General features: G+C 40.1%; 1 protein-coding gene across 1 annotated transcript in view; it reads right to left on the bottom strand.

Moving 5' to 3' along the window:
• Positions 1–16,038, bottom strand: part of LOC128643054 (ectonucleoside triphosphate diphosphohydrolase 8) — a 172,661-nt gene that overhangs the window by 22,243 nt on the left and 134,380 nt on the right. The window contains exons 4-8 of the mRNA XM_053695988.1: positions 14,829–14,979; positions 9,344–9,503; positions 3,862–4,092; positions 1,902–2,171; positions 149–259 (exon numbers count right to left, since the gene is read on the bottom strand). Coding sequence (XP_053551963.1) covers positions 149–259; positions 1,902–2,171; positions 3,862–4,092; positions 9,344–9,503; positions 14,829–14,979 — 923 coding nt within the window. The remainder of the gene's footprint in view (positions 1–148; positions 260–1,901; positions 2,172–3,861; positions 4,093–9,343; positions 9,504–14,828; positions 14,980–16,038) is intronic.

Here is a 16,038-nt window from a genome sequence, read left to right as displayed (position 1 = left end):
TATCCGAATGATAAAATAAACTATTTGGGTTTAGTATCCCTTTAATTTCCCTTTAAACCCCTATTATATCTAAAGGTTTCTCTTGTTTCACCTCTCTAGCCCGTTTATCCCACAGTATTACATTCTGTATTGGAGTTGGTTTACGTACCTCAGACCAACTTCTTGCACAGAAATTCTGGATTGAGTTGATCGCAGTTGGTAAAGTTTGTCCAGATGTCAAGTTAAGAAAATCAAAAGTATAAAAGAATGCGGAGAAAGCCTTGAGGAGAAAAGAAAAGTATTATCAGAGATACAAAATATACATTTAAAATACAACCTAATTTTTTTAGTTTTATAAAATGATTGGGCCAAGGTTCCATTAATGCTGCTAATTGTTTTTAGCCAGCTATTATGCCAGCAGACAGCTATTTTTGACTCCCTTGTTGGATATAACTTTCAAATTGTTTACAGATTCTTCTAAGTGTAAAGTGTTAAAATGGCCTTTACAACTTTCATTTAAAAATTTGAAACATTTAAAACGTAAAAGGTTTGAATATTTAGGAATTATCTTGATAACAAAAAAGTACTTACAAATATATCTTTTAAATATATTAAATGATGAAATATTATATATTATGATACAATATTATAATATATTCATAATTATATAACTGCATTGTTTAAAACCATAAAGAAAAAATATATGAACTAAAGACAGATGTCTGATAAAACTACCAATGGAAACTTAAATAAGTTAAAGATCTGCTTCTGTATAAGCCAAAGTATTTTGTAGACAATGTACTATTTTAGTAAACCACCTTTGAAAAGTTTCTAGTTAATATCTTTCTCGTTTAATCAATCACTATTAATAGTAGTTGTTCCAGATTATTGGTAGATTGCAAATGTAGTACCTCCGTAAAAAAAGGGCAGTAGGGAAAACTCGGGTAACTAGTAGTGGGAAAATTATTGCACTATATTCAATGAACATCATTCTTGGTGTCCATGTTACTCAGTCCTATTTTGTGCCTCATTAACCCCTTGAGGACCTGGAATTTTAGACAAAAACTTACTCAAAAGGCAAGAGCATTTTTATTTATCAATCAAAACTATATATTGTTTTTAGTAGACAAACCAAGGTATTGATCTAGGCCCATTTTGGTATTTTTCATGCCACCATTTTGCTGCCAAATGCAATCACATTTTGGTGTTCTCACTGAAATTATTTACATATCACATATGCAGTCATAACACAAATTGTTGTAAAAGCTTCTCTGGGATCCCCTTTGTTTAGAAATAGGAGACGTATATGGCTTTGCCATTTGGTAATTATAAAGCTGCTAATTGCAGCTGTGCACTAGTGAAATTCCCGTCAGTGAAAGGGTTTATCAGGTAGCTTGTTAGGTTAATTTTACGTTTAGTGAAGAGATTACCCTCCCACCTGATACCTCCTAACCCCTTATCCGTACCTGATCATTCCTAAACAGCTCTCTTCACTCCCTCCCCATTGGTCACTACCATCTTTGGTACTGGCAGACAGTCTGCCAATGTGAAGTTTTACAACATTTATTATTGCACAAGCATTTTACCAAAAAAGGTTGTTCAATGCCGCCCTCTGCTTACTAGCAGCCAATCAGCTGCTAGCAGGGGCTGCCAATCAACCCGAATGTATCATATCAGGATGAGGTTAAGGAGCAGCAGTCTTACAACCACTGCTTCTTAACTTTCGTTTCAGGCAAACCTGGAACGATGGGCCTCTGAAGCAGCAACAGCTGCTTGATAAATGGAGCCCAATGTTTTTGAACTATGCCCATATATTGCATACCTAGCATTTTTGTCTTTGTTTCCTTATGCTTAAAATTTTGTCTATAATAGATTGAAGTAGAAAAACCACAACAAATAATTGAATTACAAAATGGCCTTACAAACAAATTCCCCGAAATAGGTGGCTGGTAAACTGCATCAAAGGCACAAGATGTCCGATTCTCACATGCAGAAAAGTTGAGTATGGTTTTGATGAGAGCTTGGCACTGGTTGGCATCTCCTGTTCCTAACAAGGTAATCTGGGCAGAACGAGGCGATGAAGGAGCTGATGATGCTGTGCATGGGCTGTTGTATAAAGAGTCCAGAGATATGGTATCTCGATATCCTTTGGGATAACAAGGAACATTGACTGGCTTTGTCAGATCTTTACCCTATGAAGAAGATCAGAATGTTGTAAGTTAAACAGAACAGAAACATTCAAATATTATGCTAATGTTGCAGTCCCATGAGCACCCCCTTTGTCTGCTGGATAGTTAATATAAGGGAATAACTGACTTATCTATGCTGTTGTTTCTTGATCTTCCCTTTTTAATCTTATGTGGCTGCATCTGTTGAGAATCCTTCTTACTAATTATACAGAATTACTATTATTGTTAGAAAAAATCTTAGTATCATTTTCCCACTTGACCAATACACTAGAAGTTACTTTTCAGATATTCTGGATTATGTTACCAAGACATATTAAGGTGATACTATGAAGTACATTGCATGTCAACCTCATTTTTCATTTTCAGGTTTTATAATTAATATTGAATACATAATAATTAAAGGGACAGTCTATGCCTTAGTCATTTTAAAGTCTTATCTTAGATTAATCTGCAAATATCCTCCTGCCTGTTTTCTATATCATGCAGCAGGAACAGTAAAAAAGTTATTTTAAAATGAATTTTGTTTCTGGCCACTTTGAAATGGCTGCCAAGCTCCACCCACTGATGACATCATGACCTGGGCTGTATCTAGGCACTCTGCTTAATAGCATTGACATCCTGGTGAATCCAACTAGTCTTTTGTAAATAGTGAACCTATTACGCAGCCCAGATCATGATGTCATCAGTGGACGGAGCTTGACAGCCATTTCAGTGGTCAGAAACAATATTAATTTTAAAGGGAATGTAAGCTCAGGAGCCGGCACATTTTTGATCAGCACCTGGGTAGTGCTTGCTGATTGGAGTCTAAATGTAGCCAACAATCAGCAAGTGCTACCCAGGTTCTGGACCAAAAATGGGCCAGCTCCTAAGCTTACATTCTTACCTTTTCAAATAAAGATACCAAGAGAACAAAGACAAAATGATAATAAGAGTAAATAAAAAAGTTGCTTAAAATTGCTGCTCTATCTGAATCATGAAAGTTTAATCTTGACTGTACTGTTCCTTTAAAATAACTTTTTTTTACTGTTCCTGCTCATGCTATAGAAAGGCTGAAGGAGACTATTAGCAACTTAATCTAAGGTAAGACTTTAAGATGATTAAGGTGTAGACTGTCCTTTTAATAAAGAACAAATGTTAGATCAGACCCCTGACCTTGCATTCCCTCTGATAGTCTTATACCCACGTCAGCCCCCAAACCACATTTCAACTCAGATCAGACCCAGTGCACTCCAGCTCTTTACCCTTGAGGCCTGGGCTGTCAGCAGTCTGCTTGAAATAAATGTGATGTATCTAAAGCACTGTACTGGGAGCCTTTCAAGTGTGAAACCAGGACAGTAGGGGTTGCCTGGCTGTCACTTTACCACTCTGCATGTTATCTGAAGTCTGCATGTGCCACATATACCGTGTGTGCTGTAGATTCTACTCATTTTATTAGATCTTTGTTTCTCAACTCCAGTCCTCAGCACCCTTAAAAGACCAGATATTCATTATATCTTATCTAGAGCACAGGTGAAATAATCAGCTGACCAGTAACCATGGTTACTAACCTGCTCTCACCCTTCAGCTGATTATTTCACTTGTGCTCTAGTTAAGATATAATGAAAATTTACAATGTGTTATTTGTGACTGGCTCCTGGTGCAGCAGATTAAGTGTCCTGAGGAAACTATTAGATAATAGTGTACATTTACTCACCAGTACTGCCTTGACCAACATTTGTTTCAGAGCTTGGTTCTGCCCATAACACAGATAACTGTGTGTATAAATAGTGTAGGGGAATCCATAAAGATTAAATTCAGCTTTTTCTTTGGGATCCTCAATATTCACTTTTGGGATAAAGCTGATTTGAGTGGAGGCACCTCCAAGATCCAAGGCACCGTATATCTTGGAAGTAAATGGCCTCATCCACTGACCGCCAAAAGAATACTGTAAATAATGAAATATATTTGTTAATGGTTTTAATTTTTAAAAAGGAGGAAATTAGTCTATGTTATTGTATAGTACAATAGTCATACATATTTAATATAGTATCAAAGCCTTAACTTAACAGGAGCTCATCAATTATTTAGGAGATGACAATAAAAATGTTTTTATGTTCAATTGGAATACTGTATAAAACAATAAATCCCACTGAGCCAGTGGGGGCTCCTCTATAGGAGCACTTGAGCACGTGAACCCCCTGACCTCTGATGAACCCCCTGACCCCTGATGAACAAAAAAAAAAAAAAGATTGAGAAATAAAAAAAAAATTACATTTTTAAACCTTTTTTGCTTATTGCTTATTTGCTTATTTAAATTAAAAAATCCTCCAGGCTCCATTAAAATTGCTGTTTTTAATTATTTATTTATTTGCAGTCAAAGCAGTTTTAAAGTGGAATGGTCTTTTGCCTAATACTTCTATCTATCGCACATGCTGTGCAGCGTGATAGATAGAAGTATAGGCAAAAGCCCTTTCCACTTTAAAACTGCTTTGACTGCATTGCCACCAACAGGCCAGCCCATAGCCTTCTTATTCGCACAGCTCTTAGTGTGCGAGAGCCAGCTGTCACGTGACACTCGCACACTAAGAGGCTGAACTGTGTGTGGGAGGACCATATAAGGGTATTTCCATTAATATGACATTTTGATCGCTTTCACTTCCCAGTTAATGCTGATTGGTCATTATAGAGACCGTAAACTAATTTTGTTGAGTCGCTTGATTTCCCGCCTGATTTAGTTGTTACAGACGCAGCATCACAAAAGAAGCAGCCAACTGTGCAGCAAATGCCAGACGAGAACGTGGTCTTTGTGGGACAACCAAATCATCGGTAATATGCCATATTTTAATAATATTTAACTTTTTGCCTACAAGAGTGTAATAATGCTGTAGCCCCCTTCTAGCAGCCAAGTGGCTAATACATAAATCATAAGCCATTTCTAAAGTTATTTTGCACTGGTTATCTCTAAAACTTTAAAACGAAAACTAGACTATTATAAAGCCGTCCAAAAATAACCTTTTTAACCCTATATAGGGGTGTGGGTAGTCTACTGCGTAAGCAGCATGTATTGGCACCTTGGATAATAATGAAACTAAAATAATCAATATATGACAACCGTGGATTTAAAGGATGCGTATCTACACATCCCTATTCACAGAGATCATCATCAATTCCTCAGATTCGCCTTTCTGGACAGGCATTACCAGTTTGTGGCCCTTCCTTTCGGGTTGGCCACGGCTCCCAGAATTTTCACAAAGGTGCTAGGGTCCCTTTTGGCGGTTCTAAGACCACGGGGTATAGCAGTGGCGCCTTATCTAGACGACATCTTAATTCAGGCGTCGACTTTCCAGCTAGCCAAGTCTCACACGGACATCGTATTGGCTTTTCTGAGATCTCACGGATGGAAGGTGAACATAAAAAAGAGTTCTCTCGTCCCTCTCACAAGAGTTTCCTTCCTAGGGACTCTGATAGACTCAGTAGAAATGAAAATATTTCTGACGGAGGTCAGAAAATCAAAACTTTTAATCACTTGCCGAGCTCTTCATTCCATCCCACGGCCATCAGTGGCTCAGTGTATGGAGGTAATCGGACTCATGGTAGCGGCAATGGACATAGTTCCTTATGCCCGCCTACACCTCAGACCACTGCAACTATGCATGCTCAAACAGTGGAATGGGGATAATGCAGATTTATCTCCTCAACTGCATCTGGACCAAGAGACCAGAGATTCTCTTCTCTGGTGGTTGTCTCAGGACCACCTGTCTCAGGGAATGTGTTTCCGCAGGCCAGAGTGGCTCATAGTAACGACAGATGCCAGCCTGCTAGGCTGGGGTGCAGTCTGGAAATCCCTGAAAGCACAGGGCTTATGGTCTCGGGAGGAATCTCTCCTCCCGATAAACATTCTAGAATTGAGAGCGATATTCAATGCGCTTCAGGCATGGCCTCAGCTAGCTGCGGCCAAATTCATCAGATTTCAGTCGGACAACATCACAACTGTAGCCTATATCAATCATCAAGGAGGAACACTGAGTTCTCTAGCCATGATGGAAGTAATCAAAATAATCCGATGGGCGGAGGATCACTCTTGCCATCTCTCAGCAATCCATATCCCAGGGGTAGAGAACTGGGAGGCAGATTTCCTAAGTCGTCAGACTTTTCATCCGGGGGAGTGGGAGCTCCATCCGGAGGTATTTTCCCAACTGACTCAGCTATGGGGCACACCAGAATTGGATCTGATGGTGTCCCGACAGAACGCCAAACTTCTTTGTTACGGGTCCAGGTCCCGGGATCCCCAGGCGGTACTGATAGATGCTCTAGCAGTGCCCTTGTCCTTCAATCTGGCTTATGTATTTCCACCGTTTCCTCTCCTCCCACGTCTGGTTGCCAGAATCAAGCAGGAGAGAGTTTTGGTGATTCTGATAGCGCCTGCGTGACCACGCAGGACTTGGTATGCAGACCTGGTGGACATGTCATCTGTTCCACCGTGGACTCTGCCAATGAGGCAGGACCTTCTAATCCAAGGTCCATTCAAGCATCCAAATCTAATTTCTCTGCGTCTGACTGCTTGGAGATTGAACGCCTGATTCTATCAAAGCGTGGTTTCTCTGAGTCGGTCATTGATACCCTGATTCAGGCTAGAAAGCCTGTCACCAGGAAAATCTATCATAAGATTTGTCGCAGATATCTTTGTTTGTGTGAATCCAAGGGTTACTCATGGAGTAAGATTAGGATTCCTAAAATGTTGTCCTTTCTCCAAGAAGGATTGGAGAAGAGATTATCAGCTAGTTCTTTAAAAGAACAAATATCTGCTTTGTCTATTCTTTTACACAAACATCTGGCAGATGTCCCAGACGTTCAAGCATTTAGTCAGGCCTTGGTCAGGATCAAGCCTGTATTTAAACCTGTTGCTCCACCATGGAGCCTAAATTTGGTTCTTAATGTTCTTCAAGGGGTTCCGTTTGAACCTATGCATTCCATAAATATTAAGCTTCTATCTTGGAAAGTTTTGTTTTTAGTAGCTATCTCTTCGGCTCGAAGAGTTTCTGAGTTATCTGCTTTACAGTGTGACTCACCTTACCTTGTTTTCCATGCAGATAAGGTGGTTCTGCGTACCAAACCTGGGTTTCTTCCTAAGGTTGTTTCTAATAGGAATATCAATCAGGAGATTGTTGTTCCTTCTCTGTGTCCTAATCCTTCATCAAAGAAGGAACGTCTGTTGCACAATCTTGATGTGGTTCATGCTTTAAAGTTCTACTTACAAGAAACTAAAGATTTCCGTCAAACATCTTCATTGTTTGTTGTTTATTCTGGTAAACGGAGAGGTCAAAAGGCTACGGCTACCTCTCTTTCCTTTTGGCTGAAAAGCATAATCCGTTTGGCTTATGAGACTGCTGGCCAGCAGCCTCCTGAAAGAATTACTGCTCATTCTACTAGAGCAGTGGCTTCCACATGGGCTTTTGAAAATGAGGCTTCTGTTGAACAGATTTGTAAGGCGGCGACTTGGTCTTCGCTTCATACTTTTTCCAAATTTTCCAAATTCGATACTTTTGCTTCTTCGGAGGCTATTTTTGGGAGAAAGGTTTTACAAGCAGTGGTGCCTTCCGTTTAGGGTACCTGTCTTGTCCCTCCCTTCATCCGTGTCCTAAAGCTTTAGTATTGGTATCCCACAAGTATGGATGAATCCGTGGGAAAGTTAACAGATATAAAAGGGATAAAAAGGTGTAAAACTAAGACTGAAAACAGAATTTATGCTTACCTGATAAATTTCTTTCTCTTGTGATGTATCGAGTCCACGGCCCGCCCTGTCTGTTTAAGACAGGTAGTATATTTTTAATTAAAAAACACCACTGCACCCTATAGTTTCTCCTTTTTCTTCCTAGCCTTCGGTCAAATGACTGGGAGGCGGAGCTAAGGGAGGAGCTATATAGACAGCTCTGCTGTGGGTGCTCTCTTTGCCACTTCCTGTAGGGAAGGAGAATATCCCACAAGTATGGATGAATCCGTGGACTCAATACATCACAAGAGAAAGAAATTTATCAGGTAAGCATAAATTCATTTTTTTTCTTTTTTGTTGATGAGTCTTATTTGTACAGCTTACTTGTAGAAGGGTCAGCAACTGCCTGCCCGTATTCTCATTCCACGCATTCTGTTTCAACTTCATGGGCCTTCAAAAATGAAACTTCAGTGGAACAGATCTTCAAAGCTGCTACCTGTTCTTCCCTGCATACTTTTTACTAAGTTTTATCAGTTTGACATTTTTCCCTCGGCAGAAGCATCATTTGGCAGGAATGTCCTTCAAGCGGTGGTGCCTAGTAAGTAGGTGACTACCTTACCTTTGTCCCACCGAAAAAATGTTGTGAACTCCACAGCTTGGGTATTGGTTCCCAAGAGTAAGGTAGGATTCTCGTGAACTCTCACTACCAATAGAAAGAAAACAAAATGTATTCTTACTTGATAAATTATTTTCTTTCTTGGTAGTGAGAGTCCATGATCCTACCTTTTATTTCTGGTGGAGGCAGTCTTAGTTTTACACCTTTTTTATCCCTTTTATATCTGTTACCTTTCCCCTATCCTCAGCTATAAGACTATTGGGAGAGAAGGGGAAGTAGGAGCAATATTTAAGAGCTCTGGTTGAGGTGTCTTTGCCTCCTCCTGGTGGCCAGGTGATGTATTTCCCAAGAGTAAGGATTCTCGTGGACTCTCACTACCAAGGAAGAAAATAATTTATCAGGTAAGAATACATCTTGTTTTTCTTTTATATATGCACAGTGAACATCAGGGATTAAACACTACACTGCAAAATATCTGCATATAAAAGCAATAGTTTAAAAGCGTAATTTTATTTTGCTAACAAAGTTCATGTTGATTTTTATTATCTTGTCGTGTCCTTTTAAAGCCTCCTTAACCCCTACAAAGGGGGTTAAACGCACAGTAAAAATCTGCTCCAGAGCAGCAATGCAGTACTGGGAGCTAGCTGAACACATCTGGTGAGCCAATGACAAAAGACATGTCTGTAGCCACCAATCACTACCTAGTTACACTACTGCATTGCTGCTGCTGAGGATATGTACATTTTTATAGAATTTTGAATTTCATAAAAAAAAAAAAGCGCTTTGAGTCCCACTTGGAGAAAGGCGCTATATAAATACTAGTTATTATTATTATAAAAAGCCTTATCAGTTTTCTCTCAGAACACTCACTTTCATAAAAGATTCCATGAGGTAGTTGATGGTTATCCAACCATACGAACCTTCTTCCTCCCCAGAGATGATACGAGCTCCTCTGAAGTTGACAGGGTAACTGCTAATGGTTTTGGAAACCTCCTCAAGCACCTTATCAGATGCTGCTGAATTTTCTAGGCTGGGGATAAAGAGAAGATTGTTGTACATTTTAACAAATATTATGGAGTTTCTCATATAACAAGGATAACAAATGAAAATAATCCCTGGAAGACATGGGTTTGTCGTTCATATACTTAAAAGCGCAAAAAGCAAATAGTCTAATATGTTAGAGGATTTTATTATTGCACTATTGCTTGTATATAGCTATGTGTTTAACCCCTGCAAAGGGATTAAACACATTCGGCTAGATTTAGAGTTTTGCGGTCGAAGGGGTGCGTTAGCTACGCGTCTTTTTTTTCTAGCGCTGCTTCTAAACAATGCTGGTATTGAGAGTTCTCTGAAGGGTTGCGTTAGGCTCCAAAAAGGGAGCGTTGAGCCGAATTTACCGCCACTTCAACCCTCAATACCAGCGTTGCTTACGGTAGCGGCTAGCTGGAAAAACGTGCTTGTGCACGATTCCCCCATAGGAAACAATGGGGCAGTTTGGGCTGGAAAAAAAACTAACACCTGCAAAAAGCAGCGTTCAGCTCCTAACGCAGCCCCATTGTTTCCTATGGGGAAACAGTTTCTAAGTCTGCACCTAACACCCTAACATGAACCCCGAGTCTAAACACCCCTAACCTTACACTTATTAACCCCTAATCTGCCGCCCCCGCTATCGCTGACTCCTGCATTACACAATTAACCCCTAATCTGCCGCTCCGTACATCGCCGCAACCTACATTATACCTATGTACCCCTAATCTGCTGTCCCTAACATCGCCGACACCTATATTATATTTATTAACCCCTAATCTGCCCCCCCAACGTCTCCGCTACCTTACCTACACTTATTAACCCCTAATCTGCCGACCGGACCTCGCCGCTACTCTAATAAATGTATTAACCCCTAAAGCTAAGTCTAACTCTAACCCTAACACCCCCCTAAGTTAAATATAATTTTAATCTAACGAAATAAATTAAATATTATTAACTAAAGTATTCCTATTTAAAGCTAAATACTTACCTGTAAAATAAACCCTAATATAGCTACAATATAACAAATAATTATATTGTAGCTATTTTAGGATTTATATTTATTTTACAGGCAACTTTGTATTTATTTTAACTAGGTACAATAGTTATTAAATAGTTATTAACCATTTAATAGCTACCTAGTTAAAATAATAACCAAATTACCTGTAAAATAAATCCTAACCTAAGTTACAATTAAACCTAACAGTACACTATCAATAAATTAAATAAATTACCTACAAGTACCTACAATTAAATAAACTAAACTAAATTACAAAAAAAACAAACACTAAATTAAAAAAAATAAAAAAAGATTACAAGAATATTAGGCTAATTACACCTACTCTAAGCCCCCTAATAAAATAAAAAAGCCCCCCAAAATAATAAAGGTCCCTACCCTATTCTAAATTAACCCCTTAATGACCACAGCACTTTTCCATTTTCTGTCCGTTTGGGACCAAGGCTATTTTTACATTTTTGTGGTGTTTGTGTTTAGCTGTAATTTTCCTCTTACTCATTTACTGTACCCACACATATTATATACCGTTTTTCTCGCCATTAAATGGACTTTCAAAATATACCATTATTTTCATCATATCTTATAATTTACTATAATAAATATTATAAAATATGAGGAAAAAATGGAAAAAAACACACTTTTTCTAACTTTGACCCCCAAAATCTGTTACACATCTACAACCACCAAAAAACACCCATGCTAAATAGTTTCTAAATTTTGTCCTGAGTTTAGAAATACCCAATGTTTACATGTTCTTTACTTTTTTTGCAAGTTATAGGGCTATAAGTACAAGTAGCACTTTGCCATTTCCAAACCACTTTTTTTCAAAATTAGCGCTAGTTACATTGGGACACTAATATCTTTCAGGAATCTCTGAATATCCATTGACATGTATATATTTTTTTTTAGAAGACATCCCAAAGTATTGATCTAGGCCCATTTTGGTATATTTCATGGCACCATTTCACCGCCGAATGCGATCAAATAAAAAAATTATTTTACTTTTTCACAAATTTTTTCACAAACTTTAGGTTTCTCACTGAAATTATTTACAAACAACTCATGAAATTATGGAATAAATGGTTGTAAATGCTTCTCTGGGATCCCCTTTGTTCATAAATAGCAGACATATATGGCTTTGGCTTTGCTTTTTGGTAATTAGAAGGCTGCTAAATGCCACTGCGCACCAACCGTGTATTATGCCCAGCAGTGAATGGGTTAATTAGGGAGCATGTAGGGAGCTTCTAGGGTTAATTTTAGCTCTAGTGTAGTGTAGTAGACAACCCCAAGTATTGATCTAGGCCCATTTTGGTATATTTCATGCCACCATTTCACCGCCAAAAGCAATCAAATAAAAAAAAATTGTTCACTTTTTCAAACTTTAGGTTTTTCACTAAAATTATTTACAAACAGCTTGTGCAATTATGGCACAAATGGTTTTAAATGCTTCTCTGGGATCCCCTTTGTTCATAAATAGCAGACATATATGGCTTTGGCGTTGCTTTTTGGTAATTATAAGGCCGCTAAATGCTGCTGCGCATCACATGTGTATTATGGCCAGCAGTGAAGGGGTTAATTAGGTAGTTTGTAGGGAGCTTGCAGGGTTAATTTTAGCTTTAGTGTAGAGATCAGACTCCCACCTGACACATCCCACCCCCTGATCCCTCCCAAACAGCACTCTTCCCTCCCCCACCCCACAATTGTCCCCGCCATCTTAAGTACTGGCAGAAAGTCTGCCAGTACTAAAATAAAAGGTATAAAAAAAAATAAATAAATAATTTTTTTAAGCATATTTACATATGCTGCTATGTAGGGTCCGCCCTTAGCCCCCAACCTCCCTGATCCCCCCAAAATAGCTCCCTAACCCTCCCCCTCTGCCTTATTGGGGCCATCTTGGGTACTGGCAGCTGTCTGCCAGTACCCAGTTTGCAAATAAAAATGTTTTATTTTTTATGTTTTACTTTTTGTTTCTGTAGTGTAGCTTCCCCCCCACAGTCCAATACCCCACCAGCCAAACCGATCACCAAAAAAACCATATTAACCCCTTTGATCCCCACTTCTAACATAAACATTTTCTGTAGCGTAGTGGTTCCCACCCGCTCCCTCCCCGTGCACGCGCCCGCCCGGCCTCCCCGTGCACGCGCGCGCGTCCGTGCGCGTCCCCCCGGTCGTCCCCGCCCCCGATCCCGCCCCCCTCCGCATCACAAAGGCCATCGATGGCCGCCACCCACCTCCCATACCGGCTCCCACCCACCAACGAACGTAGCCGTTAATGTCCGGTGCAGAGAGGGCCACAGAGTGGCTCTCTCTGCACCGGATGGCTACAAATGGTTATTGCAGGATGCCTCGATATCGAGGCATCACTGCAATAACCGGAAAGCAGCTGGAAGCGAGCAGGATCGCTTCCAGCTGCTTTCCAAACCGAGGACGTGCAGGGTACGTTCTCAGGCATTAACTGCCTTTTTTTTGAGGACGTACCCTGCACGTCCTCGGTCATTAAGGGGTTAAAAAGTAACCAGCTCTTTTACCAGCCCTTAAAAGGACTTTTTGCGGGGCATGCCCCAAAGTAATCAGCTCTTTTGCCTGTAAAAAAAAACACAATACCACCCCCCAACATTAAAACCCACCACCCACATACCCCTACTCTAACCCAAACCCCCCTTAAATAAACCTAACACTACCCCCCTGAAGATCTCCCTACCTTGAGTTGTGTTCACCCAGCCGGGCACCGATGGACCAAAAGAGGACATCCGGAGCGGCAGAAGTCTTCATCCTATCCGGGCAGAAGAGGACATCCGGACCGGTAGACATCTTCATCCAAGTGGCATCTTCTATCTTCATCTATCCGGAGCGGAGCCATCTTCTTCCAGCCGACGCGGTTCCATCCTTCTTCCCCGACGCCTACTCACCGAATGAAGGTTCCTTTAAATGACGTCATCCAAGATGGCGTCCCTCGAATTCCGATTGGCTGATAGGATTCTATCAGCCAATCGGAATTAAGGTAGGAAAAATATGATTGGCTGATTGAATCAGCCAATCAGATTCAAGTTCAATAGGATTGGCTGATCCAATCAGCCAATCAGATTGAGCTTGCATTCTATTGGCTGTTCCGCCAGCGGTCAGACTCGCCAGAAACACGGGCCAACAAGCTCCATACGGAGCTTGATAAATGGGCCTCTAAGAGTATATCCTTAAACAGAGGATGGGAGTAAATCCTTATTCCTAATTCTTTGTTTGATGCATGCAAAATAAAAAGCAGAGAAAAGGGTGCACACATTGTTTCATCCATACTACACTTAGTAAAATTGTCAGTTTGAGCTATCCAGTCCAACGGAAATCTTAACAAAGTGCGCAATTATACATTTTTACATTGGGTAATGCCAAGTGACGATTTCTAAATGTTTTTCTAATTGCCTTTGTGAAGGTCTTAGTTATAGGTTGGCCAACCTTTTTCATTTCCTATGTATAACTCCCGGTTGTAACCAGGATACTCATAATTTTATGCTAATTTTATGCTATGTCTGTTTGACGATATTTAATAAATAACTCCAGATAACAGAAATAGCACTCTTCCATTTGGTATTTGCTGCTAGCGCTCTTTATTCCTATACCTTACTCTACCCTTATTTCCTGGAATCCTGAGGGGGCCCCATTGGTTTAGAGAGCATATATTGTCCAGCCCAGGGGATATACACCTTTGCTAGAATAAAATAAGTTGCACCAAAGACAACATAAATAAAATTAAAATACTATGGGGCCCATTTATGCAGCTGCGAATGCAGCTGTTCGCTGAAAACATAAGTTAAGAAGCAGCAGTCTTAAGACTGCTGCTCTTTAACTCATCTGCCACCTCTGAGTCACTAGAAATGCTTGTGCAATGATAAATGCTGACAGCGTATGCTGTCGACATTTATAAATGTGCGGGCAGAAATGTCCGCTCGCACATTGATAAATCGGCCCCTATCTGATAAAAATGAGTCATGTAAAAATATAAATTATTGTAAGATTTTACAGTATAGCATCACCATGATGGCCATTTTGGAAACCCTGCCACCATATTGTAAAGGCAAATTCATTCACTTTCCTCAAACTGTGAAGCATACTTAGCAGGGGATCAGAGGGATCATACATGATGTAGGTGGAAGCCAGACTCCCCTGTGACATCACTACTGATGTCAGGACCACATGAGCTTCTTAGAAGTGTCAGCTAAATCCTCTGATACCCCTGTGGTCATATTTCTATGTTATGGAAGCATTTAAATGTTACAATCTATGTATTCAAAGTAGCTGACTATTTTTTCCGTTTTGTACCTCAGTAGCCTCATTCCAGCTGTAGCTCCCAGATAAACAGGAGCCTCCCTCTGGTTTTCTGGTGGAATAATGGCCATGGCTTCCTCTAGGCAGCTTATTAGAGATTTGCCAGCTCCAGGTGGGTCGTTTGCATAGCTGGAGATTCCGGGCCCTGTCGAGAGAACAAGATCATTTTACCAAGTTTTGTCTATATGGTATGATGCTATAACATTTACTAAAAGATGTTCCCTTAATCTTGGTGACCCCTGCAAGATTCAGGATATTTATAGACCCAAAACAAGGCAGCACTCTGTATTTGCAGATTTAACTTAGAGAGGCATTTAAAGGGACGTTAAAGGGACATTAAATACTTTGAGACTAATATAAAAGTATAAATCGTATATATAAAAAGTCCTCACTATACTTTCATTATTTATTTTGTACTCTTTTCCTGTAATTCCATTCTGACATTGTGAGATTTTCAGTTCCTGTTAGAAATGGAAGTGCAGAACACAGCCATTGGCTGAACAGTCTAGTGATCTATATATAACTGTCACTTATAGGCCACAGCAAGGAAAATAACCTGTTACAAAATGGCAGCTCCCATTGTTTTATAGACACTAAAGGGGCCGATTTACTATGCCCCGAATTTGGCCAACTTGCCCTGTTTCTGCGCGAGCCTTCAGGCTCGCCAGAAACAGGAGTTAAGAAGCAGCGGTCTTAAGACAGCTGCTCCTTAACTGGATCCGCCGCCTCTGAGTGGCGGATAGCAATCAACCCGATCGGGTTGATTGACACCCTGATTGGCCACGAATCTGCAGGGTGCAGTATTACCCAAGCAGTTCACTAGAACTGCTTGTGCAATACTGAATGCTGACAGCGTATGCTGTCCGCATTCAGCGATGTCCGCCAGACTTTGTTAAATCGGCCCCTTAAACTTTACACTTATTTTGTCAATATTTAAACAACTAATAAACATTTTAAAAAATACATCCACATTTTATTCTCAGACTAATCTTTTCTTTGAATGCAATTATTTTATCCAGCATTTATTTAGGGGCAGATTAGGAATGGCGCGCTAGCAGTTACACGTGAGCAAAAACGGGTTTATCTTGGGTGTTTGCTTGCATCGAGTTTGCCGCTCGTATTACAAGTTGAAAGTAAACGCTTGAGTGCAATCGCATATTACACTAGAATGATTACCGCGTCCTCAGAGCTCTGGTTAACTGTT

This window comes from Bombina bombina, chromosome 12, assembly GCF_027579735.1.
Source record: "Bombina bombina isolate aBomBom1 chromosome 12, aBomBom1.pri, whole genome shotgun sequence".
NCBI classification, from domain to species: Eukaryota; Metazoa; Chordata; class Amphibia; order Anura; family Bombinatoridae; genus Bombina; species Bombina bombina.
This window is presented reverse-complemented; position numbering and strand designations above follow the sequence as displayed.